The sequence below is a fragment of the Stylophora pistillata genome, chromosome 1, assembly GCF_964205215.1.
Source record: "Stylophora pistillata chromosome 1, jaStyPist1.2, whole genome shotgun sequence".
NCBI classification, from domain to species: domain Eukaryota; kingdom Metazoa; phylum Cnidaria; class Anthozoa; order Scleractinia; family Pocilloporidae; genus Stylophora; species Stylophora pistillata.
This window is the reverse complement of record NC_142519.1, coordinates 28,725,741-28,750,084: the sequence shown is the minus strand read 5'-3', so window position 1 is coordinate 28,750,084 and position 24,344 is coordinate 28,725,741. Positions and strand designations below refer to the sequence as shown.

At 39.5% G+C, this 24,344-nt stretch overlaps 1 protein-coding gene and 2 long non-coding RNA genes across 5 annotated transcripts; 2 read left to right on the top strand and 1 right to left on the bottom strand.

The window, feature by feature from the left end:
• Nucleotides 1–847: 847 nt before the first annotated feature.
• On the top strand, nucleotides 848–7,877 carry LOC148741983 (uncharacterized). The gene is made up of 3 exons (XR_015997875.1): nucleotides 848–1,463; nucleotides 7,220–7,322; nucleotides 7,461–7,877. It is a non-coding gene; the product is annotated as an uncharacterized LOC148741983 (long non-coding RNA).
• A 2,525-nt stretch (nucleotides 7,878–10,402) lies between these two features.
• On the top strand, nucleotides 10,403–18,970 carry LOC111329020 (octopamine receptor beta-2R-like). Of its 3 annotated transcripts, XM_022933591.2 has the most exons (3): nucleotides 10,403–10,703; nucleotides 15,937–15,990; nucleotides 17,013–18,970. In XM_022933591.2, the coding sequence occupies exon 3, from the start codon at nucleotides 17,075–17,077 to the stop codon at nucleotides 18,098–18,100; it is 1,026 nt and encodes a 341-aa protein (XP_022789326.1). In that variant the 5' UTR covers nucleotides 10,403–10,703; nucleotides 15,937–15,990; nucleotides 17,013–17,074; the 3' UTR covers nucleotides 18,101–18,970. The 3 variants fall into 3 exon arrangements, with proteins under 3 accessions (XP_022789326.1, XP_022789325.1, XP_088603154.1); XM_022933590.2 differs by lacking the exon at nucleotides 15,937–15,990; XM_088747028.1 differs by lacking the exons at nucleotides 10,403–10,703; nucleotides 15,937–15,990 and adding an exon at nucleotides 16,032–16,220.
• A 3,407-nt stretch (nucleotides 18,971–22,377) lies between these two features.
• Nucleotides 22,378–23,912, bottom strand: LOC148741982 (uncharacterized). Its single transcript, XR_015996083.1, has 2 exons — nucleotides 23,652–23,912; nucleotides 22,378–23,523 (listed from the first exon to the last, which is right to left on the bottom strand). It is a non-coding gene; the product is annotated as an uncharacterized LOC148741982 (long non-coding RNA).
• Nucleotides 23,913–24,344: the final 432 nt, after the last annotated feature.

The following is a 24,344-nucleotide window of genomic DNA, read 5'->3' as shown; positions in this document are numbered from 1 at the left end:
TATCTGGAACTCTGCTTTTAGGCTTGCCTAAATCTATATATTGACGATACTGATTTATCATTTGAAGCGTAGTTTCAACTCTTCCCATCGGGAATTACCTAAAGATTTAAAATATGTCAGTTTAGCGGACGGTGCTTATTTACCCCGATGATGACCTAGTGTCGAAAACGTTTTTGTTTTTTTATTTTTTAAGTAAATTTTTGGTTTATAAATAGCTCATTTTAAAACCTACGCTAAGATTGAAAGGTTTTAAAATAATTTTTTCTTTGAATTTGAGTCCGTTTGTTCTCAAAGCTATATTTCAGAGTATCCGGTGGGAATAGATGAATTGCCAGTAACTAGATCCCCCTATAATGCGCAAAGGAACGCCACGGGGCAAACACTGCTAGTTGCTACAAAGAAATATATATACATATATATATGTACTGCGGGAATTTTCAAAAGCCTTCAGCTTCCAATATTGTTGCGTCATCACTTTCGACTTCTTCCAACATTAAAAAATATTTGAAAATACAAATTAAGTTACGCTGGTGGTTAAAAGCGTTTCTGAAATTAGTTTCGGTCGCAATCACGGACGCAATCGGTCGCAATCACGGACCTTCTTCAGGGGAAGTGAAAGAAAAAAATTCTGTGTAAAAGCGCAGATATAAGCAAGACGCGTAATAAAATTCAAGGTACGTGTCACTTTTTCTTGTCAAGTGTAAATACTCCTCGGGGAGTAACGCCCCGTCGTCTCGGTCCAGTGGGTCTTTGTCAAACTTGTCCTAGTGAAGACAATTCAATTTCCCAGGCCTCGAGAATCTTTCTTTGGTGCCAGTTATTGTTAGTCCTGAGGCCTCATCATCCCACGCGATATCGTGATTTGTTTTTATTAATATTACGTGGTCAGCAAGTGCAGATCTTTCGCCTTGTCGCCGCGCGACAGCCTTTTAGTGCTCGCCTTTTCTTGTTATGAATTTTCTCTGCGTTTCGCCAACGTAACTCTTGCTGCAATCAGCGCAAGGAATGTCGTAAACGGGGTCACGGGTTTCTTCTTTGTCCATTTGGTCTCTCGGTTTTGGAAACATCTGGCTTATTGTCTTATAGGGTTTAAATGTCACTTTAATGCCGTGGTTTTTCAGAACTCTCTTCATTGGCTCAGAGGTCCCGCTAACGTATGGAATTGCACTGTGCCCCCGTGCAGATTGTGCAACGGTGGTTGTCTTTCAACGGTGGTGTAGTGGATGGCACACCTCATCCTGGACATTGTACACAGGCTTATCTTGATTCGTTCATGTTAACCGCAAATGTGAAGTTACAATAGTTCATTGATCTCGGTTAGAAACGTGCTTTCACGTAGCCCCGTCGAAACGCATTCAGTCAGTTGGCTTTTGGTTAGGCAAGTGACAAGTCAAGTTTTAGCAGCATAACTTGCCTCTACTTTGGAGTCGTCTCCGGTCAAGTACTACAAGCGGGACTGTTATGTAAGTTTTTAACCTTCTTCTTCAAACCTTTAATCTACTCGTCAGTTTCTCTAGTTTTCTCGAACAAAGCGATTTCATATATCGCTCTTCGTTTGTAAGTTTGCCAAGTGTCTCAAGTTTACGTTTCGCCTTGCCTACCCTAGTTTTTGGTATTTATCACATTGTTTTGAAGCTTAGCGTGCTAGATAGCCTCGACTGGCTCTTCTGGACTAGAGTATTGTCCATTTTTGTAATTTACGCCAGTTCAGGCTCTGTTTAGTCTCCCTCGCAGCGGTTTTTTTGGATGTCACGCAACGCTCCCCTTGGGGGAGCGTTGCGTGACATCCAAAAAAAACGGCTGCGAGGGAGACTAGGTTCTGTTAGACATCGGGACACTTACAATGCACAAATTGTCTCGTCTTAATTCACTTTGGATTTCCCTTATATGGCTGTACTATGTTAGAATCGAATCCTTTTATTTACCTTAATTGTTTTAGTTTAGTTTTACCCAAATTTAGAATCTTATCGTGATGGAATGATTGGAATGTTACATGTTAGTCTCAATGCATGAAATTAGCTTAGTTTTTCTGTGCTTGTATTTGTTTCAGTTTACGATATGACCTCGAATCTTCGGTCGAATAAATTAATTTGATTCAAGCGTTTCTGTCCATAAAATATATCAAATATATCCTTAGCAAGTAAGTCGTTGTATCGCTTTGGGTTCGATCGCTACAGGTGGTTTAGGTACAGTTCAAACGTTGAATTTCACATGTGCCGAACTTAACTCCCATTTTATTCGACTAAAATAGTTAAATACGGTATTTAATTCAAACGTCGAATTTAACTCTGTTCGCTGTCGATATTCTCAGGCGCACTACTCATTTGCTAGACGAAGACGTCTATTGAGCGTTTCCTCAATTGCTTCACTGATGCTCTTGTTTTGCTGTTTTGTTTGCTTCTTTATCTTGGCTTTTCGTCATGATACTTTCACTTGAATCCCGTTCCATCATTTCATTGAAACACGACCCACAATATGCCACAGAATTTCCTACTTTCCACGCAGGACTGCCCTCTTCGTTTTCAAAAACCGAACACCTCATACAAAAGTAATTACCGCACGTCAAACAACTGTATTTTGTCTTTTCAAAACAAGAACTACGAATTCCTTCGTCTCTCACCATTTTTTGGTGCTGTTTTGGCTTTTTCGCGCATGACATTCATAGAATTTTTGGCGAGTCGTGGGTAATAAATGAATTATAATAATTTCCTGTAATTCATGCATTAAGTTCGGCATATGTGAGATGCGACGTTTGAATCAAAAGTCGAACGTAAGTCGAATCTTCGACTGTTTCACTCGCAGATACGGCAAAAGTCGCATTTAATTTAAAACAGTCGAATTTGATTGATTCAAACGTCGCACTTCACATGAATTTAACTCTCGCATTAAGTTCGGCACATACGGTGAAATTCGACGTTTGAACTGGGCTTTAGGCTTGCTGGCACGCAAGCAAATTCGTAAACTCAACAACGAAAAAGACAGGCAAACGGAATTCTTGCGCGCCAACATGGAACCTGACGATCTGAAACAGACCGAAGCATTATTCAAAGATTTACAACAAATAGAACATTTGCGAATGAAGACGGCACACACGAAGAAATTGGAAGCACTGGAGGCAAAATCAAACCGACCATCTGCTAAAAACACCGTAGACTGCTTTGCAAAAGGGAATGAACTTCGCTATTGCGCCAAAGAAAATTCCCATTGCAGAGTTCGGGGCTGTTGTGGAATGCAGAATAACTGAACTCTCGACTGAGGAAAAAGTTACAGTGAGAGTACAAGTTTCAGAAGTCCTTAGCAGAGCCCGCCCACCGCCATCAAATATTCCGTGGAAGGAAATGAGAGCCTTACAAGATCTCCGAAAGGACGAATCGAGACTCATCATATCGGCGGACAAAGGCAACTGCACAGTTGTCATGGACCACAAAGATTATGATGATAAAGTAAAAGAACTTCTCGGTCTTTAAGAAAGATCCAACCAAAAAGACGGAAAGAGATATGAACGGCATATTGCTCAAAATGAAACGGGAGGGGACGATCGGGAAAAAACTCTACAGACACCTCCACAGCTCGGATGGTCTATCTCTTCGACTCCATGGTTTGCCCAAAATTCACAAGAACGGAAATCCGTTACGACCCATCGTTTCGTTCATATCGTCCCCCACGTACAATCTTTCCGAGAATATGGCTAAGATCTTAAAACCCTTGACTGGTATTCCGCCTCTACCGTCAAGAACAGCCGACTGAGTTCTGCAGAAGCATTGCTGATATCAATCTTCAGGATGACGACGAGCTTGTCTCCTTCGACGTCATCTCTTTGTTTACGTCGATTCCGGTAGATGCAGCTGTTAATGTTGCTCACAATCGACTGGTCAATGACGAAAATCTACAAGAAAAGACGGCCCTACCGGTCACTGACATTATCGAATTACTTAACTTCTGCCTGTCAACCACCAACTTTCGATACGACCACAAGCATTATAAGCAGATCCATGGGACAGCTATGGGCTCACCCGTTTCCGCCGTAATGGCAAATATGGTCATGGAAGACCTTGAAGAAAGAGCATTAACTACTCTTATCAATCAACCTCTGTTTTGGAAAAGATTTGTGGACGACATGAGTACAACCATGAAACCTGATAGTACTCAGACTTTTCTCGAACATTTGAACTCAATTGAGCCCTGCATTAAGTTCACGATTGAACGCGAAAGCGAAGGGAAAATTGCCTTCCTTGACTCCATGGTTCACCACCAGGAAGACGGAAGATTAACCACCACCGGAAACCTACCCACACTGATCGCTATCAGTCTTTTCCATCGCACCATCCCAGTATGCATAAGCGAACTGTGGTTAAGTCATTGATGGATCGGGCCGAAAAAATCCCCACTACAATATCCGACCGAATGAAGGAAAAACGAGTAATATCGACATTGCAGTCCAATGGATACCCCAAACGTTTCATCTTGGGTGCCAGCAAGCCTAAACCACCGTTGAAAGACACAACCACCGTTGCACAATCTGCACGGGGGCACAGTACAATCCCATACGTTAGCGGGACCTCTGAGCCAATGAAGAGAGTTCTGAAAAACCACGGCATTAAAGTGACATTTAAATCCTATCAGACAATAAGCCAGATGTTTCCAAAACCAAAAGACCAAATGGACAAAGGAGAAACCCGTGACCCCGTTTACGACATTCCTTGCGTTGATTGCAGCAAGAGTTACGTTGGCGAAACGTAGAGAAAATTCATAACAAGGAAAGGCGAGCACCAAAATGCTGTCGCGCGGCGACAAGGCGTAAGATCTGCACTTGCTGACCACGTTATAAAACAGATCACGATATCGCATGGGATGAGGCCATAATTCTCAGGACTAACAATAAGTGACACCAAAGAAAGATTCTCGAGGCCTGGGAGACTAACTGCGCCAAAGGCCCACTCAACCGAGATGACGGGGCGTTACTCCCCAAGGAGTATTTACACTTGACTCTCGTTAACAAGAAAAAGTGACACGTATCTTGAATTTTAATCAACGTCTTTCTTATATCTGCGCTTTTGCATAGAATTTTTTCTTTCCCTTCCCCTGAAGAAGGTTCGTGACTGCGACCGAAACGTCGAGAACATTTTTATTGTTACTAATTTCAGAAACGCTTTTAAGCACCAGTGTAACTTAATAGTATTTTAAAATATTTGAATGTACCCACCTGGTGACAAACCCAGTTTTAATTCTTCCAACATGATGTCCACCACAGCTTGCGGTATATTTAGGAAGACGCTGAGGAGAAATTAAAATACAATGTCCTATACATTGAGAAGAAAATGCAAAGAATACGCCTTTATCTGCTGTCAATAAACGAGTTTTGTCTGTGAATATAGGCAATGTTAAGATTTATGTAAATTCTGTTTGGTATGGATGGGCCGATACCGATACCGAATATTCGATACCAACGATACCGTGGTCAGATTGGAAAATATCGATACTAGCGAAAAGTATCGGTGGTTTCGATACTGCACGTAACCTGCCCGCGTTTTGTCTCAGACCTGCGACCAACCGCTGACAAGGAGTCGAAAAGACTTCGGGCGCGAGATTGGGCAATGAGCACCACAGTGTATCAGTCTAAGTATCAGTCAAAGTATTGGCGTCTGAGCGCTGCAGGAGTGAAATCACTGACGACCACGAGTTTCAACTAAAGCACGTCCTTAATCCGGTTTTAGATGTTTGACTGTCTCATTGACGCTTCTATAGTATGTTCTATAAATTACTGAACACTGCAAAACTTTAACAGTGCAAGATAACCCTATATTTCGTCAAACAGATCACGTGACATACCATTTACGCAATGACGACACAGTATTGGTATCAGGGGATATCGAAGAAAAACGCCAGTATCGTACTCAGTATCGTATCGATTCGAAAAAACCGCATCGGCCCATCCTTACCGTTTGGAAACAGTCTCCGCTTCAGTTCTTTCATAAGTCATAGATTGTTCCCAGTCTGAATGGGTAAACAGCACTAGAGGTGATATCAAATTAATTAAATCGTTCGTTTACAAGTGCTACAATGCTTCCACAAATTCGGATTTGTCCTTTCATAAATTCCTTTAGGATCCCAAGAATGTTTAGTTTTCATGCTACAATTCTTCAACAACAAGTCGCAGGTTTATGTGTTTTTAAATCTGTATGAGCAAATGGTCAGACAAATAATTTCGTCTCGTGCGTCTCGTTTCCATTTCTAAATGTAAGACTTAAGAGCCACTGAGCATAAATATCGAGAAGCGAGGGGCCGTAAGGGAATTTTCTGTGAAACGTGATCGGCTGTTTTCATCGTGATAAGAAATGTGATCGGCTGGGACTCGTGATTTTAAAAAGTCAAAAGCTGTGAACTGTGAACGATATTCAAGTCGCGAAATCTCTTGACCAAGCCTGTTCGGTCGAGATGGCCGGATTGGTCAGCGTTCTATCGTTTTGAGATCTGTCAATTTGATACGAAAAGCACATCAGTATGAAGCTTTGTAGCCGATGCTTCTCGGCCTACGTCTCTAGCAAAAAAAGGACGCTGATTAAAATCAACGAGCGAGCCCGCAATACGCCATGAATTTTGGTTAGAGGATTATCTCAATGCGGATGCACAAGCGCAGTTAATCTATTACATTGGAGGCTTATTACATCTTGGACCAAATGTTATTACATTTACTCGAAAAACTTGTCAATCAAAATACCAATGTTGCGGTGGACGTATACACAGCTGCCTACCATACATACAAGATTTAGGAAAATCGGGATATATATATATATATATATATATAACTAACTGCAGACAGTACTGTTTCGGCCTTCTGGGCCTCATCAGTGCAGTGCTAATGCTAGGATGGGGGAGAACCGAGACGGTCACCCCAAACGACCCAACCTTTGTGGTATCGTCTAAGCCATGCCAGAGTGCTCAAACTAGAGTAAACCAGCGAGCATGCGCAATTGCAACGGCAATGACTCATCCTAGATAGAGTGCTCAATTTGGACATGAAAGCAAAGCTTTGTATGCCAAAGAGCTATATATATATTTATATATTAAAAAAAAAAAGCATTCCATTATTTTGCAATCTTTTTCAGGCGAGACCGCCAGCAGATTACCTTGTTCGTTGGTAGGTTGTGATTTCTGGTGTTTTTAAAGCTGAAGTTTGCGAAGCTTAGTGCTTCTTTTAAGTTCAATGTTGATTTTACAGGGATCGGATGGTGCTTCTTGCAGCCAGATTCATAAGCGAGCAGCCCACAATACGGGATTTGCTGGAAAATGCTAAAATTATTTTCATTTTGAGCTTAGCGAAAGTAAGTCTTTAAAACACAAAATATCTCATAATTTTGTGACAACAATGTTTTACATCGACATGCTGGATTTTTTTTTTAAATAAAAGACACACCTGTCTAATTTTAAAATCACGAATTTACTGGTCTTTACTTCCGTAGGTTCGCAGACACAGAGCGCCAATCCGGGCGAAAAAAAAGACGGAAACAGTGGAAAGAAGAACAAGCCTGCAACAAACTAATTTAATTTGGGCGAGTGTAAATTGAAAGAAAGATAACGAAGAAATTTTGAGATTAAAAGCGTATAAGGTGAAGCTATGTTTTTTATAGTTGGTCAGTGAGTTTTATTTCATTTGGTGGCTCTAAAGGAGCCGTTTTGTGATTTTTTGTATGAACTCCACCTTGATCAGCTATTTTCGTCGGAACTGGAACCGATTCAGGAAAGACCGATTTTTTTCTGTAAGGAAAAAATAACATACGAATTACATTAAGAAACCATAAGTATTGCAGTACCTTAAACGAGGTAACTACTATGAAACGAAATCGGAGACGTTGCAATAAACAAAGAGCAACAGCCTACCTTCCTCTTTTTGTTCTTGGTGACTCCTTTCTCCGATGAACGTCACAAACAAGTAGCTCAGGTTAACGGGCCACGTCTTCTTTGGTTGGCAAACAGCTGGCTTCCCGCCCCCTACTGCTGACCACTGACATCGAGGGCATTCCGAATGGTCGTTATAAAGCTTTCGTTGGTTCGCGAATAGAACTGTTATCGGTTGGTTCCTCGAGACAACACATTTCGTACTAGTGCGGAAGGCTCGCTCTGACCAGCCAACAGGTAGAATTTGGTCGAGGTCCTGAGCTGTTCAGAGGAGGCGGTATTGTATCACCTAAGTTTAGTCATGTTTACTGGAGCGTATCTAATTACTCTCTACCATTTGCCCTCGGAAATGCGTGAGTTCAGTGCAAAACTGTGAAAACAGTTGTAGACATACTGTAATTTACGCTGATACGTTTATGTTAATGCGTAAATCTGTTGCAGACGGATTTGTTTGCGAGCGAGACCTAAGCATATTTCAACGTGGATTGTTGACTGTTATTCATTCAAAGAAGAAAAGTGTCACATTCTTTATAAAATGCCGCGCGCTCGACTAAAAACAAATGTCTTAAGGTGGCTGAACAGCTTTTGATACCTTTGTTTCTTTCACCATTTTCTCTAAAACCCTTGATCTCTCGGTCGCCAAAATTGGCAGCAAGCAAGTTAACAACACAAACTTTGTTTTTTCGATAGTTAAGCTGACGTATGTTTCGTTGCCATGGCGACATGAATAGATATAGATAGACAATTAAAATCGGTTTTGTATTTTTGTAGAAAATCTAGTCATTAGATTTTCTTTGTAATTTGCATGCGGCGTGCATGTAACGATACTCGCAAGTTAACACCATTTTGCTAACAATTCAACAGAGAGATCTTTGATTATCCCTTGATGAAGGTTCACTCGATTTTCTAGAATTTCCTTTGTTTAAAATTAACTTTTTTAAAATACTCCAGTTACTTATTTCCCAGAGTATTTTTGTGCCAAATTTCGTGAAATTCTAATGTGTGGTTCTCAAGAGATAGGCATATTTCCGAGAAAGCAATTTTCCATTTAATCGCAATTTTTTACTTACTACGCATGCGCTGCATTTAACTGGTTTCTTTCGGTAACGACGAAAAAGCTGAGAATTGCTGGGTTCTTTGCACCGTTAACTTTTCTAACATATCTTTGTAATAAAAGATTAAATCCCTCTATACACTGCGCCAACTATAGAGAAAAATAGCACAGATATGCGGGTTAGTGTTAAGTAAATGAAATGACTGCTCTGTTGACAGCATGTTTGTTTTTTGCAATACTTGTGCGCGCGCTGAATTGCATCGGCAAAAGCGCGCGCGAAAACTGTGTTCAGCCACCTTAATTAAGATATGTCATAATACGCACGCCGTACGAAAACTAGGAGAAATAGCATCGTTTAACAAAGTGTTTGTTAGAATTCAGTTTAAAACTATGACAGCTTTTTGGAGAGAGATTTACATGCGCAAGACATCTTATTCTTTTAATTACCTCACTGTAATATTATGTTATTTTTAATAAAATGCCACACGCCTGATTGAAAACAAAAAGAAAGGTCATAGAACGTGTTCTCTGCGAAAAGTTTTAAAACAATATACCTTTCAAAAAACATTTTTGACTTTGGAACTATGACGCCTTTATTTATGACAGTGTCTGGAGAAAGACTCGTACGCACGGTGGATTGAAACCAAATAGCAACAATAACCAAAAAAAGAAGGGGTAGACCATTGAGAATTGACTTGACGAGAAAAATTTACGCTACCACTCCATAGCGGCTGAATCAGCGGTTAATTTTCCCCTGGGGTACTCCGGTGACAATTTACCTGTCGAGTGCAAATATACGCTACCCACTCCCGCAATGTAGCTAAATTATCATGCCTCAGTTTTTTCCGATTGGTCACAAACTTTTTCGCGTCGCTTCGGCCAAAGTCCCTCAGCGCTACATGGAACAAAAGGACTATTTACGTATGATGCACGATCCTCGCAGTAGATAGCGCTATTTATGCAAAAGTGAAAATCAGACCTGAAAAAAAATCGGGCCTGTACGGGACTCGAACCACTGACCTCTGCGATACTAGTGCAGCGCTCTACCAATTGAGCTAACAAGCCAATTGGGAGCGGGCCGTTAAGTTAATTCGTAATAAACCCGTGAAAGTGATAAATAAGATACAATGAATATGTGAAGTTCATATATTTTGAACTGCGGTATTAGATACGGACTATTGTTTAATACGTAATGTGAGAGTTGAGCCGGGTACAATAGACCATTTCTTGATACGAGGACTTTATTACATTTAGGACCAAATGTTTTACCCTTACTGACTTTATTCCATTTAGGAAAGTTATTACATTTAGGACTTCAACAACAACCTCCCCCCCCCCCCCCCGTTACCTTCTGTTCCATTAAAAACCATGTGATCTACCCAAAAATCCTCCTTCACCCTTCAGGCGATAAATAATGTTTTATTTCCGTGATCCTCAGTGTGCATACTGATCTGAGTAGATTATTAATGACATCGGTTGTCACGTTGAGACGATTAGCTATGTCGAAATAGATTTTAAAAAATAGGCCATTAACGTCAAGTCCCAGTATTATATGAACGTACTGTTTTTTTCATATCACGCTGAGCCATTATGGCAAATTGTGTGCTGAGCACTTACCGATGATTTCAGCTGGCACTGACCGTTCGATCAAACTGAAGATAACTTTCGTCGTCCATTTTCCTGCTTTAGAGTCAAGCAGAGGTTTACAGCTTCAAATCCTCCGGTCGTTCTGACTAAATGTCCAATTATCAAGGTAAGTTTTGTTTCTCATTTTTTTTTTCATGACTCTGTGGCTCGAAAAACTACCAAATGACATGTTATATCACTTTTTTCAAAATCTTCGCCAACCCAACAATACTGTCGCCTAAACATTAGAGGGTGACAGTTCGCCATTCATCTTTTCACTTGATTTATTTCATCGTTAGCCGTTTGACAACTATCTACACCTGTACTTTTCTTTTCTGCTGTAAATAGTGTATGGCCTCCTTCCTCGAATAAAAAATATCCAAAATTCGTCTCCAAACTGAATTTGTTTATAGCTTAGCGGTCCCAAGACACCGCGTTAAGTATGTGAGTTTTGTAAATTTTTATTCCGATCTTCCGACCTTAATCTCTCAAGACTTGAATAGTCGTTGCTTAACGTCAAAGGAATTTTGAACTGAATTATACTCAATACATTTTTGAATTCCAGTTTACTTTTTTTTTCGCGACATCCTCCATGGTTAACTTGTTTAGGTTAAGTTTTCTCTATGTTGATATAAATGAGGTTTTCAGGACAGTTTGTCAGTAGTATTAGAAAATAAACCACGCCACGTTAAAAGAAGAATTTAATGGGGTTTCAACTTTTGCCGTAAAGGGCTGAAAATCAACCGCTGGGTGTGAAGAAAGCCGAAAAATTTAACCTTCAACCTTAAAAAGTTTTAATTGTTAGCTTTAAAACGGCCCGAAAACTAAGCTTTTAGGCGTAAAAAGCTCACAAAATTTAACATGTTGTAAACGCAACAACCCCATTGAGACACACTTAAAAGGGTTGAAGAAAGTGCACATTTGCCTTTCGAAACGAAATTTGAAAACAGATGTATCCTCATTTTTGAAAAGGACATAACTTACATATGCAGTAAAGAAAAACCTCATGCTCCTTTTCAATTTCTCAGACGAGTTTTTTTCAATAAAATATAAAGATAAAACTAAAAGAAAGTGCATCAGAAAAGTCACACCATTGGTTTTTGGGTTTGTTCACTTGAAAAGCTGGCTGACAGATGTATAAATCTGCCATTTTGTGAATTGCAGTTGTAAGTTAAATTTATTTTTAAAACTGAAAACGTCGATGTCGAGGTCTAACGCTCGAAAATAGCGTCAGCTTTAGATTTTCTTCACGATGGTCAATTTAAATTATCATCCCAGTTGATAAAACTAAATTATCTTGTAATACCCCCACTGACGCAGTACCACAGTTTTTCATTAAAATCTTTATTTAAGAGCTCTGCGACCGTTTTGACTCATTATGTCTCCCCAAGTAAGCCGGAAATGTTACCAGTTTTGAATGGCATTAATAATGGCAATAATACGTAAAGAAGGGTGTAGAATTTTTTTTAACTTGTTCTGGAATATTACTTTTTATTTCATTTGTAACGTATTTTTCCCAGTGGTGGTAGCCTTAAATACAAAGGCTCGGATGCCTCAAAACGCAATCAGGAATGAACAGATCAGATATTATTCAAAGTCAGTATAGATCCTAGATTTACACCTGGTTGAAGAGAAAACCGAATAAAGGGTGAAAGTTTCTAAAGAAACTGTGGTGCTGCGTCGGTGGTAATTTGGTTATATCAACTAAGTTTAAATTGTAAATTGGCCACCGTAACGAGTTAAAAAGCTGACGTTTCGAGCGTTAGCCCTTCGTCAGAGTGATTGGAAGAATTATGGGTTGTGTGTGGGTTTATGTGCAGAAAGTGGAGCTACGCTATTGGTGGGAACAGGGCGACGAGAAAAACACGAATAAATTAGTAGGATGAAAAGAGTTCGTTGATACCTATGGGATTAAGAGCGCCGATTTGAAAGATAAACTTTTGTTCTAGAGTTTTGCGGCTTTCCGAGCTACCTAAATGTAAGGAAAGATCGCAGATTTCTTAGAATGATTAGGTAAATTAAAACCAGTCTAGCGACTGGTTTTGATGCATCCTGGTCATTCCTTTCTATAAGTCGCGAAGGTGTTCTCTGAATCGCCGGGTCACCTGGTCGCCTTCCTGTTTCGCCGATGTATATCTTTTTTCAATAGGTGCAAGTTATGCAATAGATGACATTGGCGGAGGTGCACGTAAAGTGATCAGTGATCTTAATGGATCGTTTGGGTCCCGATATTTTCTTAGCGTAGTGAATGAAAGGACAAGTTTTGCATCGTGCGCGAGCGCGTTTATTAAAAAGTGCCGGGTTGGTCATTAGTTTGAAATGAATGTCTGACCAAAAAGTTGCCAATGTTTTTGTCGCGTTTGAATGAAGTGAGTGAAGGTTGTGAAAAGATAGTACCAGTCTCTGGATCATTTTGAAGTAATTTAAAGTTTTTTAAAATAATGAATTTAACTGAGTGGTTGTGAGGGTGAAACGTGAGAGTGAATATTCCCTTTTTTAAATTAATAATTTTAAATTAGTTTAAGTTTTAAGTGTATACAGACTAGAATGTTTTGCTATTTCGTAAATTTATGATTTTAAATATCAAATAGGTTTAATTAAGTTGATGAGTATAATGTATTTAGTTAGTGACAGATGAAGAACCACTCTGTGGATACACTGTTAATAAGCCCTTTACTTACTTACTTACTTACTTACTTACTTACCTTTTCTCAGTTTCTAAGACTTCGTCGTTTATGTTGTGATGACTCTGATTTTTTCCACAAATCAGAGTCAAAGTGCCAGTTTTTCGAAAAAACGTGGTTACCCTGTTTCTTTTGTTCAAGCGGGTCACCAGCGCGCCCAACTTATTGATCGACAGTCAGCACTACAAACGTCACTGGAGGAACATTTGGACCGCATTCCATTCACTAAGCTTAGAACAAAGCCTAGCACTAAAAACGCTTTTCATTCTACTAATTTATTCGTGTTTTTCTCGTCGCCATGTTCTTACCAATAGCGTAGCTCCACTTTCTGCATATAAACCCATACACAATCCACAATTCCTCCATTCACTCTGACGAAGGGCTAACGCTCGAAACGTCAGCTTTGTAACTCGTTACAGTGGCTAATTAACAATTTCAACTTAGTTGATACGAAAAGAAAACCGTTTGTCGGGGGAAAAACGATAGCTGTATATGATAGAACACCCACAAGAAAAAGGGAAAAGGGCCATCGGGAGTTTATAGAATCAAGGTTTATGCTCTCACGAAACAACCTTTTATTAATTACTATTCCATGCAAATTTTCCTGGTTAAGATCTTTTCCACTTATACCAATGCAGACGGTCAGTTCTCAACTACTGGGGCATCGTCCATGTGTTTGTGATTTTCAGGTGACTCTTTTTCAATCAGCTGTTGAGTAACACCATTCTAGATTTTTGACTGGTTGGGGAAAATAACTAGCTTAAAATTATAGTGATCCAGTTTCACGCACGACTTTTAAAAAGTTCAAGCAACACGTATGCTTTGAACACTGAGCATTTCACGCGTCACGAATTGAAAGGGGAAACTTCAATCTCTCTTCTTGCGTGCGAGCTTTCACGGAAATCTTGAGGTTTTTGACGAAATGAACGAAAAAAAATTTTCGTTTTGGCTTTAATCAAGTGTCACATATAAACCTTCTGTCGTCCTCTTATCATTTCAAACGTAGCGTTGAGTGGTGAGTGGGGCCAAAACTGATATGATAATGCGTCACTGATAGTCAAAATGCACCCACTCAGTTTGTTTTTTAAGGTGTTACGATCACGCACATCCAGTAAAGCTGCTTATTCAAATCTGCTCAAACAACAGAATACGGGCAGAATGCGTCTTAATGAGCTATTCACTCAGTATACTCCACAAACAACATTCTGGAATTTGAAAGTTAGTGGGTTCTTTAACAGGGGACTTTCTTTAGACGTTCTTGTCAAATTGAGGTGTGGAGTTGAACTCTTGTATTTATGAAGGGGGCTCAAGTTTTGCACGTTCTCCTCCACCCACCCCTCCCCCCGCCCCTCTCATGCCTCTTATATGAGTTCCGTCAGTTGGAAAATGGATGTCAACGTCAAACGGTTAGGGAACTTCACAGAGGTGCCTATGTTAAATTTTGCAACCAAGGCTCTTTATTTTCTTTCAAAGTGAGAATCGTGTCAGTGTTCAATTCCACCAGTATCAGAGTATCTGAAAATCTATATCAAGTGATCTTCATTTGAAAATGTAAAAAAATATTTATCAAAGCGAGCTAATCCAAATAAGAATACTTCGGCAACTTGCCGAAACTTTATCTGATAATTTTGCTATGTTCAACGCGGCTATGGATGACATTATGAGCGAGATAACTTTGTCACGTATTTAAAAACTATTCATAAAATGAAAAAAATGGGATAATTGCGATTATATCACCCTGGTTTTAGTTTTTTAGGTTCATATTTATTGTTTTGGAAATCGCAAGCAACTGTATTGAGAATACATTAATTTACTGGTGCCCGCTTTTTTGAGAAAAAACGTCAGTTATTAGAGAGGTTTTGGGTAGGCACGTATGTTTCATTAAAAGTTTCCGGTGATTGAGGTTAAAGTGGTTATATCCAAACGCAACAAAGCCTAGCACTGAAACTGAGTGGATTTCCTTTAATAAACTAGCTTTCAGTTTAATACGTTTAGTTCAAAACGTGTCTAAGAAGATCATACGTGGGGATCAGTTGTATTGACGAAAGTGTCAATTAACATCAAAATAGAAGAAGAAGGAAATAAGTTGAACGCATTTCCTCCCCAATTTGAGAAACGTTGGGCTATTCCATGATAGGGAAATTGGTAAAGAACAAATGATGAAAGATTACGCATATCATGACCCACACGTTTTTTTACCTATCGACAAAGCGATTGAGTTAATCCAAATAACGAAAGCTTTTTTGTCGACGTTTAAGAATAAATTTTGCCTAAGACTACAATGGGGGCTTAAAATTAACCCCTTCGCGTCATAATTCTCTCTTAACGAAAGAACGAGAAAATTCACGTCATGCTGCGGTAAGGTATTGCAGGTAAAGAAGTCACGAGTTTTACTTTTCGGCTGACTGACAGCTTTCACTGTGTACAAGAGTTACAGGCGATTATTGATTATTTACTACCGTTGTCACTTGCTTGTACTTGATGTTGACGCCCTTTCACTGTGACCTTCAAGAAGCCAGAAAGACCCTTAGAATCAGAACTGATGCATTTCCTAATTATTTGTCACCATTTGCATACATCTCTCCAGATATGACTATATTTTAAGCGCCTGTAATCGATCAAAAAGACAACGACTGACTTCCCTTTAACCCCAAGGATTCATTTTATTCAATTTAGATCGATCTGCACCATTGTATATTCTCACGGATGGCATACGATTGACTTAAAAAGGTAATTGATGCCGTAATAATCTCGTAACATATCGTAGGACGTCTAACTCCCATTTGCTGCGTAGAATTTTCATTTTAGTTCTAGTAAAGAATTCAGGAGACAAGAACAGCTGGCGACATTTGTTAATAACTAAATTGAACAAAGGCGTACTTCAAAACAGTGGCGTTTCGGGTATCAAGGAACTTAACGCTTTTCGGGAAGTTATAGTTACTCAGTTTCATTTTGCGCGGGTAAGTTTATTCTTTTCTTTTCTCAATACATAAGTGATTTTTTGCTTCACGCAGAACCGAGAATATCGACACTTGTTCTCCAAGTATTGCAAGCGCTTTTGACGAGATATTGATTCATATATTTTTCTTTGGCCTAAGAAATTTTGTTTTACAGTTCTCAACTGAATGTGCTTTCCATCGTCTCAGTTCTTTAGACACCGTATGAAAAACCTTATCTTTCATTGCTTGGATCGCTCAGAATTTTCTCAGTCGCCAATAAACATGCTTGAGTTTGCTGTGAAGCGATTATGTGTTACCATCTGCCGCAGCCACTAAACATTGCTTACATGAACATAGATCTGACTTGGTGTTACAATACAGATCATAACAAAAGGGATCTTTCACAGGAAATTTAGTAGAAGTCAACATCTTTTATAAACCTATCGCCAAAGACGCTATTTTCTACATTCTCCTCTGGCTGAACGGTTTTCAGTTAGACATTGCGACAGTTGCTGATTAGGAAGTCAAAGGGAAATTTAACGTCAAAATCACACTCGTGCAAAGAATTTGACACTTTGCCTTGTCATTTTCAGATACTGATTTTAATTAAAACGCAGGTAAATGTTAATCCGTGTCAATGTAAAACTAGTTACACATAGCACTGGCACATCCAGCTTCCTCTCCCCTCTTATTAATTTCTATTGCGGACTAAAATCTAAACGTGCTATATGCCCCGATAAAAACATTAATACAAAAGTATATTTTTGCCGTAAAATCATCACGTTTTCTCCCATCCTTTTTTCATTTCCGTAGTGAACAGCAAAATCACATTTCTAAACTAAGACTAAAGCACAGCTTCTCGATCTTGCAAAGTAATGGAAAACAGCACGTCTAACGGTACTACATCAGGAACAACCTCCTCGGAGTTCACTTCACGAGCACGCGTGTGGTACTGGGTAGTAAGGGGTCTGCTTGGTGTGATAATTTTGGCGGGAAACACTCCGGTCATCTACGTCATAGTCAGGTGTCACAGGCTCCAGAAGGCAGCTAATTGGTTTATTCTGTCATTAGCATTTGCGGACCTTTCTGTTGGGATTTTTCTCATCCCTGTTTCTTCCGCATGTGCTCTATGGATAAAATCTTGCAACTTCTCTGTCTTGGGAATATGCTTCGACCTTCTGCTCTTTGTCTCTATTGGCAACATGTGTGTGATGACTGCTGACCGGTACCTTTTCGTGGTGAAGCCGCTGACCTATCAACAGAACATGACGAATCGTCGCGTCTTACTGTGGATGTTAGCTGCATGGATCATACCGATTATCAATTCTCTCATTTCCCTCGCGTGGATATTCTCCGACGAGTCGGTAGCTTCAGTTAGAGCCTTTAGAATATATAGCACACTGCAAACTATCTCCTTCAACCTCCTTCCTTGTGCTGCGATGTTACTTATCTACGGACATATTTTCATCATTTCTAGAAGACATTCGAGGCGGATTCACGCCCTTACAAAAAATCAACGTTTAAGGCACACAAACGAAGCTAATTCCCCGCCGTTAAGATTGGAAAGGTCTGCAACGAGGGTCTTTGGCCTGGTGGTGTTAATTTTTGTGCTGTGTTGGTTGCTCTCGGCGTACAGGCATCTCTGTGATTATTTTTCCTTACCATGCCAGGTTACTTTTGAGGTAGTTTTGATATCTCGGCTTCTCATGATTATAAATTCAGCCATTAACCCTTTTATTTATGCTTTACTGAAGGAAGATATAAAGCAAGAAGTGAAGAAGATATTTTGTGGGCGTAAAGCCAGAACTGCCATTATGAACTCACGTATTCCATCGGTTCACAGTCACAGACATAGGGGTGATCTTTCTGACAAAATATCAGTCACCATACACGAAAACTAACTGTCGAGAAACATCGAGAAGGACACAGGCCTAGGCGAATTTTAACTCTTATTATCCAACTACACTTAGACGAGTACAAATAACGCCATAGACGAATACAAATATCACGCGGTATTTGTAGAGTACCGGTTAAACAGGTTTTCTCGCATCGCGCAAGCGAAGTATTGGATTGTAGTTACGAAAAAAAAAGTGGCGGACAATTTGAATCATATTTCCGACGACGAAGAGTCAAAATGGCTGGCAAATATAGTTCCAAGTTTATTACACGAATCGAACGAAGAAAAACAGCTTGACGACCAGAAAATTTCTTCATTTTACGAAGAAAATAGAAACTGCAACACAAAAACGCGCCAATTCCGTTCCGCTTCGCATACTTCTGTCACGCACTCCACGTAAATAAATATCCGCGAAATTCGCCTGCTGAAACAACAGTTTGGGGTGTTGGATAATAAATAACTTATTAGACGTTTTGTTGTGTAGTATCGCTGAGTATTTTTACTCGTTATTTGTATTTTGACTCGCCCTATGGGCTCGTCAAAATACGGCACAACTCGTAAAAATACTCAGCGATACTACATAACAAAACGTCTCAACAATTATTCCACGAGCGTGCGTTGGATATGAGATGATAGATAGCCAACGAGGCGCGTAGCGCCTCGTTGGCTATAATCATCTCATATCCAACAAGCGCGAGTGGAATAATTGTTTTATTAAAAACGCCCCCAAGAAATTATTTTGTAAGAAGAAACCGGATTTTTTAGCTCCCTTTTGATTTTAAACTGACGCCCACGCTTAACATATTTGTAGATTATGGTATATTGGCTCACATACCATAATGGCTAAGCCAATAAAAAGTCTTGACTTGCATTATCCAATGATTCAGTTTTTAATAATAAGATATATTTATTGTCCAAAGGTAAAGACCAGAGGAGTAATTTGGACTCCATTTCTGATTTTGACAACGTAGTAGCGCAAAAACAAACTTGACCAAACACTCCTAGTTGCCATAGAAATACAGGCATCGACAAAATTGACTTTGAACTTGTTAAAAAGTAGGATACCCTCTTCAAGTGTTGTACATTGGGGTCTCCATTTTTCTTGAGTTCCCCCTCTCCTCGACAGAGACACCTTACTGGTCCATACATACTAAAAACAAACAACAAATGCAAAATCTAATTAATAACTAATAGTCATCGACTATGAGAGGCGATTAAGGTTCTAAAGTAAAAAAATATAAAGTGTTTCAAACAGGTCAAAACTATTGCCGGCCAGAGAAGGCCCTCTGAGTTCCCACTGAACGGAGTTAAGCTGAAAGAGAGCAAAGTACAGAAATAATAAAAAAAAAAGTCTGTGGAATATTTATGCATCAGGGAGTTCTGAAAAATGACACATCACATATGGATCCAGTAGATGGGTAAAACTGGTAGACCTATAAAACCAGTATTCTGTTTAAATAAATATATATTTGCACCCAAAGCCAAACAAAGCTCGAAGTCTGGACTCAGAAATTCTCCGCATGCGTTGTCTCGTCGATTCCGTTTCTGACACTCGCACTTAGGGACGAGATCGTGAACTACTAAGACAAAAAAACTTTCGAATAAAGTTACCTTATCCAGAAAAACATCATGCAGCATTGCATTTGCTATCATAAGCTTGAAGCCCATTTCTGTCATGTCATTTTGATAAGCCTGCAAAGGTGGTTTTTTTTTTCATCCTAAACTACCTCTTTCTCTCTGTGCCCCCCCCCCCCATCTTCTGTCACATTCGAATCACTTACCCGATGCTTTTTGTGTACCAAGTTTATGAACCACTTCATTCTTAAAGAAAAGATGTGTGTGAAGCAATATTGTCACAGATTTAAGACAAAGAAATATAAATGTGGGGATACGTGCTCCAACCAGTTCACTTAGTCGGATGCTCTAACAAGTGAGCTTCAGAGAACTCGTTCGTGGGCTGCTATGCCATATTAAAACTTTAAATGAAGGCCTTGAAACACGAATCAGCCATCACGCATAGAAATCGAAAGCGTGTAAATCAGTCGTTTTATTGTAAGTCTACTTGTCGATAGGAATATAGATAGCGAGTAGCTTAGCCAATTAGATTGCAACATTGTCAGTGATGGACGGCTTGTAAATTCATGATAAACGACCTTAGTATGCGACAGGCTTCAAGTATGCTGTTAAGAACAACAATGTTGATTTCCATCATTGAACTCATAGCAGTGAAAACGGACAAATTTTAGGTTCATACTACACCGAATTCATGAAGAAAAATAGCGCTGACCAGGGCAGGTTGTTTAAAGCCGCTAACTCCTTATTATTAGAATCTAAGAAATTATCCTAGCCCGGCGGATCCAACGCTGAGGCGGTCGCAAACAACATTGGCAGGTTCTTCATTGACAAAGTGACAGGCATTCATTTTAAACTAGGAGGCGCTTTGAATTCCAGGTCGTTGACGCAAGATATGGATAACATTCCTGCTTATAACTCACTTACCAGCTTCAAATCGCTGTCAGTGGATGATATACGGCGCATTATTATGCGATCTTCTAAGAAGTCATGTTCACTAGATCCTGTACCCACGTCACTGGTAGTTGAGTGTATGGATGTTCTTTTGTCTGTAATTACGTTAATTATTAATTCATCTTTGCGGTCTGTTCAGTTCCCTGATTTATGGAAGGAGGCTATAGTAACACCTTTATTGAAGAAGTGGATCTGACCCGTCCAATTTTAAGAATCTACGCCCTGTCAGCAATTTATCCTATATTTCCAAACTCACTGAGAGCGCTGTCGCAGACCAGATTCAGTTGCACCTGGCTAAGAACAATTTGTATCCAGCATTCCAGTCTGCATACAGGAAATTTCACAGCACGGAAACCGCTTTGGTAATGACATTCTGATTAGCATGAATAAATGGCACGCGACTCTCCTCGTTCTCTTAGACCTGAGTCCTGCCTTCGACACTGTGGACCCTAGTATTTTGCTAACACGTTTAAGATCAAAGCTTGGTCTCAATGGAACTGCTCTGGAGTGGTTTCGCTCTTATCTAGCCGGAAGATCACAACGAATATCTGTTCAGGGAGCGCTTTCAAATGTCTTTCATCTTCGCTACAGCGTTCCCCAGGGATCGTGTCTAGGCCCCGTTTTGTTTAACATTCACTCAAGCAAAATCTTCGACATTGTTGGTCGTCACCTTCCAAAACTTCATTGTTATGCAGATGACTCCCAGCTTTATTTATCGTTCAACCCAAGCTGTGCTATTGGTCAAGACGAGGCAATTAGATCAATGGAAACCTGTATCTCGAATGTTGAGCAGTGGATGACCACGGATAAACTTATGCTTAATGACGACAAAACTGAATTTATTGTAATAGCATCACGACACTTCCTGAAAAAAGTTGCTGTTAATACTATCAGGGTCGGAGACTGTGATGTAGGCAAAGTGTCTGTGGTACGGAATTTGGGCGCGTGGTTCGATGATCAACTCACTATGGCCGTACACATTACCAAAATATGCAGTGCTGCTTTCTATCACCTACACAATAATTTATATTAGACGTATAAGGAAACACCTTTCAATGGACTCAGCTGCGACTCTTATTCACTCCTTTATCAGTAGCCGAATAGACTACTGTAATAGTCTATTATACGGTGTGCCCAAGTGCCATATTGACAAACTGCAGAGAGTTCAAAACGCAGCCGCCAGACTTGTTGTTATGCAGGGCAAATTTTGCCACATAACACCGGTGCTCCGTCAGCTGCATTGGCTTCCTGTCTCATTTCGTATTAATTTTAAGGTTCTACTTTTAACTTTCAAAGCCATTTGCAAATCCGCACCGTCCTATATCAATGATCATAGTTAGTAGAGGAGACTGGTTAGGAAACGCGGCAAACTTCAGTCGGCTAGGTTATTGTTCGATTTTATCGAGGTCACGTGACAATGACCCTGCACACATAAATCCAAAATGGCGCCGCGGGCTTGTTTCGACAGTCACGTAGCGTTTAAGTTTTTGGATTTTCTCCGTGATCGAGCGACATCTTACCTTCAAAGTATAGCTAAGAACATTAATCAAGTCAGTGGACATAATGCCAGGTGAAAATTTTTCAGTATTTGGCTGTGGAACGTGTAGGAGAAGTAAAGGAATTGGAATCTGGAAGCTACCGGCGCCGCGAAACGCAGAATACAAGAATTGGCGAGAAGACTAGCTAAAAATAAATAAGTTACTCTATGTTAGATACTTTAACCATATAGCCTTTATACTCATTTTTTCTATAAAATAATCATTAATGAGTAATATTTAATATGTTGCAGGTTGTAGCTACCAAATTAATCTTTTGTAATAAATTACTTATTGACAAATTGTGGCAGGTTCTTAATTCTAACTATATCTGCCTTTCTTGTTCTTTGCTGGCTCTACAAATTTCCTTTCGTAGTGTTTTTGTCTTCATTTGTTTACATTGAATTTTGTGTTTCTGTATAACATCTTTGGCCAGTGAAAAACACCGTACAGTAACATATAAATGAATAATGCTGTCCAAAACATCTTTTGCAATGCTGTTATCTACCACTGTGTCTGAGTCCAACAACATGGTGTTATATGCTTAGACCAATTGAACATCACAAGCTGATTTGGATTCTATCTTAACATTGTCAATCTTCAGCTGGAGACTTCCTGAGGTCAGAATCCTAAAATTATGTTCTATTCTCTTAAAAATTGTTTGAGCTTGTTTAGAAATAACCCAAAGTCCACCTCGGTTTAAAGATGAAATTAGTTTTTGACTCCCTGCAACATGCAAATCTTCTGCTTTGCCAGCTTTCAGTATTGAAGCTGTTTGTTCAGTATGTGCTGTGGGATTATATACATCGTTCACCTTGCTATAAAGCTTGTGCAGTACATATCCTCCAATATATTGTAACCCTGCCATTTCTCTATTACACAGTTTAGTAGGGATATTGGGATTTGGGGATTCATCTTTCTGTTTGCTGTGAGCTGTCAAACAATCAGCCACTTTGGTACTAAGCAATGTTGCCACATTACTTGACAACCCCACAAAAATCTTTGTTGAATTGAGGCCTATTCTTGAATAGTACTTCGAGTAGAATTGTTCTGCATTTCCAGTTTTAACCAAACGCATATACATGGATTCTACTTCTGAGAAGTTCATATTTTCTTCATCCCAGGCAATCGTATATCTTCGTAGCTCTTCTTTTACGCTATGAGGGTAGATTTTCTTTCAATTTTTTTATCTCGTGCTTTCATTGATAACGCTTCGAAGTCTTCAGCAGTGAATTTGGCTTCTTGAGTCGGTTGATTTCCCCGCGCTTGTTCCTCCTTATGCTTTATTGTCTTGTCTTTTTAATCCAGCCTTAGTCTTGCATTTCTTTTGGCACAACTCGCAAACAATTCCCTCTTCATATTGAACCTAAAAATCGAAAGACTTTCAGTAAAAAAAATATGTTGTTGTACTACGACCGATGCCATTGCTAAGGGCATCAATAACTACAAAGTTTTGGGCGAAAATAACGTTTTAAAGGCTTCTGAAAGACGTACAGAGTCAGCTGCTTCGACAAAGTGCTCTTGTAATTCTTCCTCGTTTTCCAAAGTTTCCAATATGGCATCAAAATCGTCGCCGAAGAAAAATAAGTCGTTCATGTCCTCCATGTTGTTTTGGTTCTGTGCAGGGTCATTGGTCACGTGACGTTCAAGCGAAGCTCAGAGGACAGACAATAGGCCGGCCCTTTGAAGTTTGCCGCGTTTCCTAACCAGTCCCCTCTACTAACTATGCAATGATCTTGTCAAAATTAAGCCTTTAAATTCAAGATATGGACTGCGTTCTAATGACGGAATATTGCTATCTTACCCGAATTTTAAAACTTTAAAAACCCTAGGCGGCCGCGCTTTCGTTGTTTCGGCGCCGAAACTGTGGAATGATTTACCTTCGGAAATGGCTAAATCTGTCGACACTTTCAAAAAACTCTTAAAAACGCATTTTTTTAGTAAGGCTTTTATTCTTAGTTAGCTTAGCTTTTAATATTTTATACTACACATGATGTAACTGGCATCTATTACAAAGCATTGTTGTAATGATGTAATTAGTATTTATTTCATGCATTGTTGTAATGATGGAATTAGTATTTATTCCATGCATTGTTGTAATGCGCAGTTGATCATCCCGTCATGGAAACGGCGCAATATAAATCCTCAATTTTGACAAACAAAAAAAAAGACGTTTTGTCATATTTT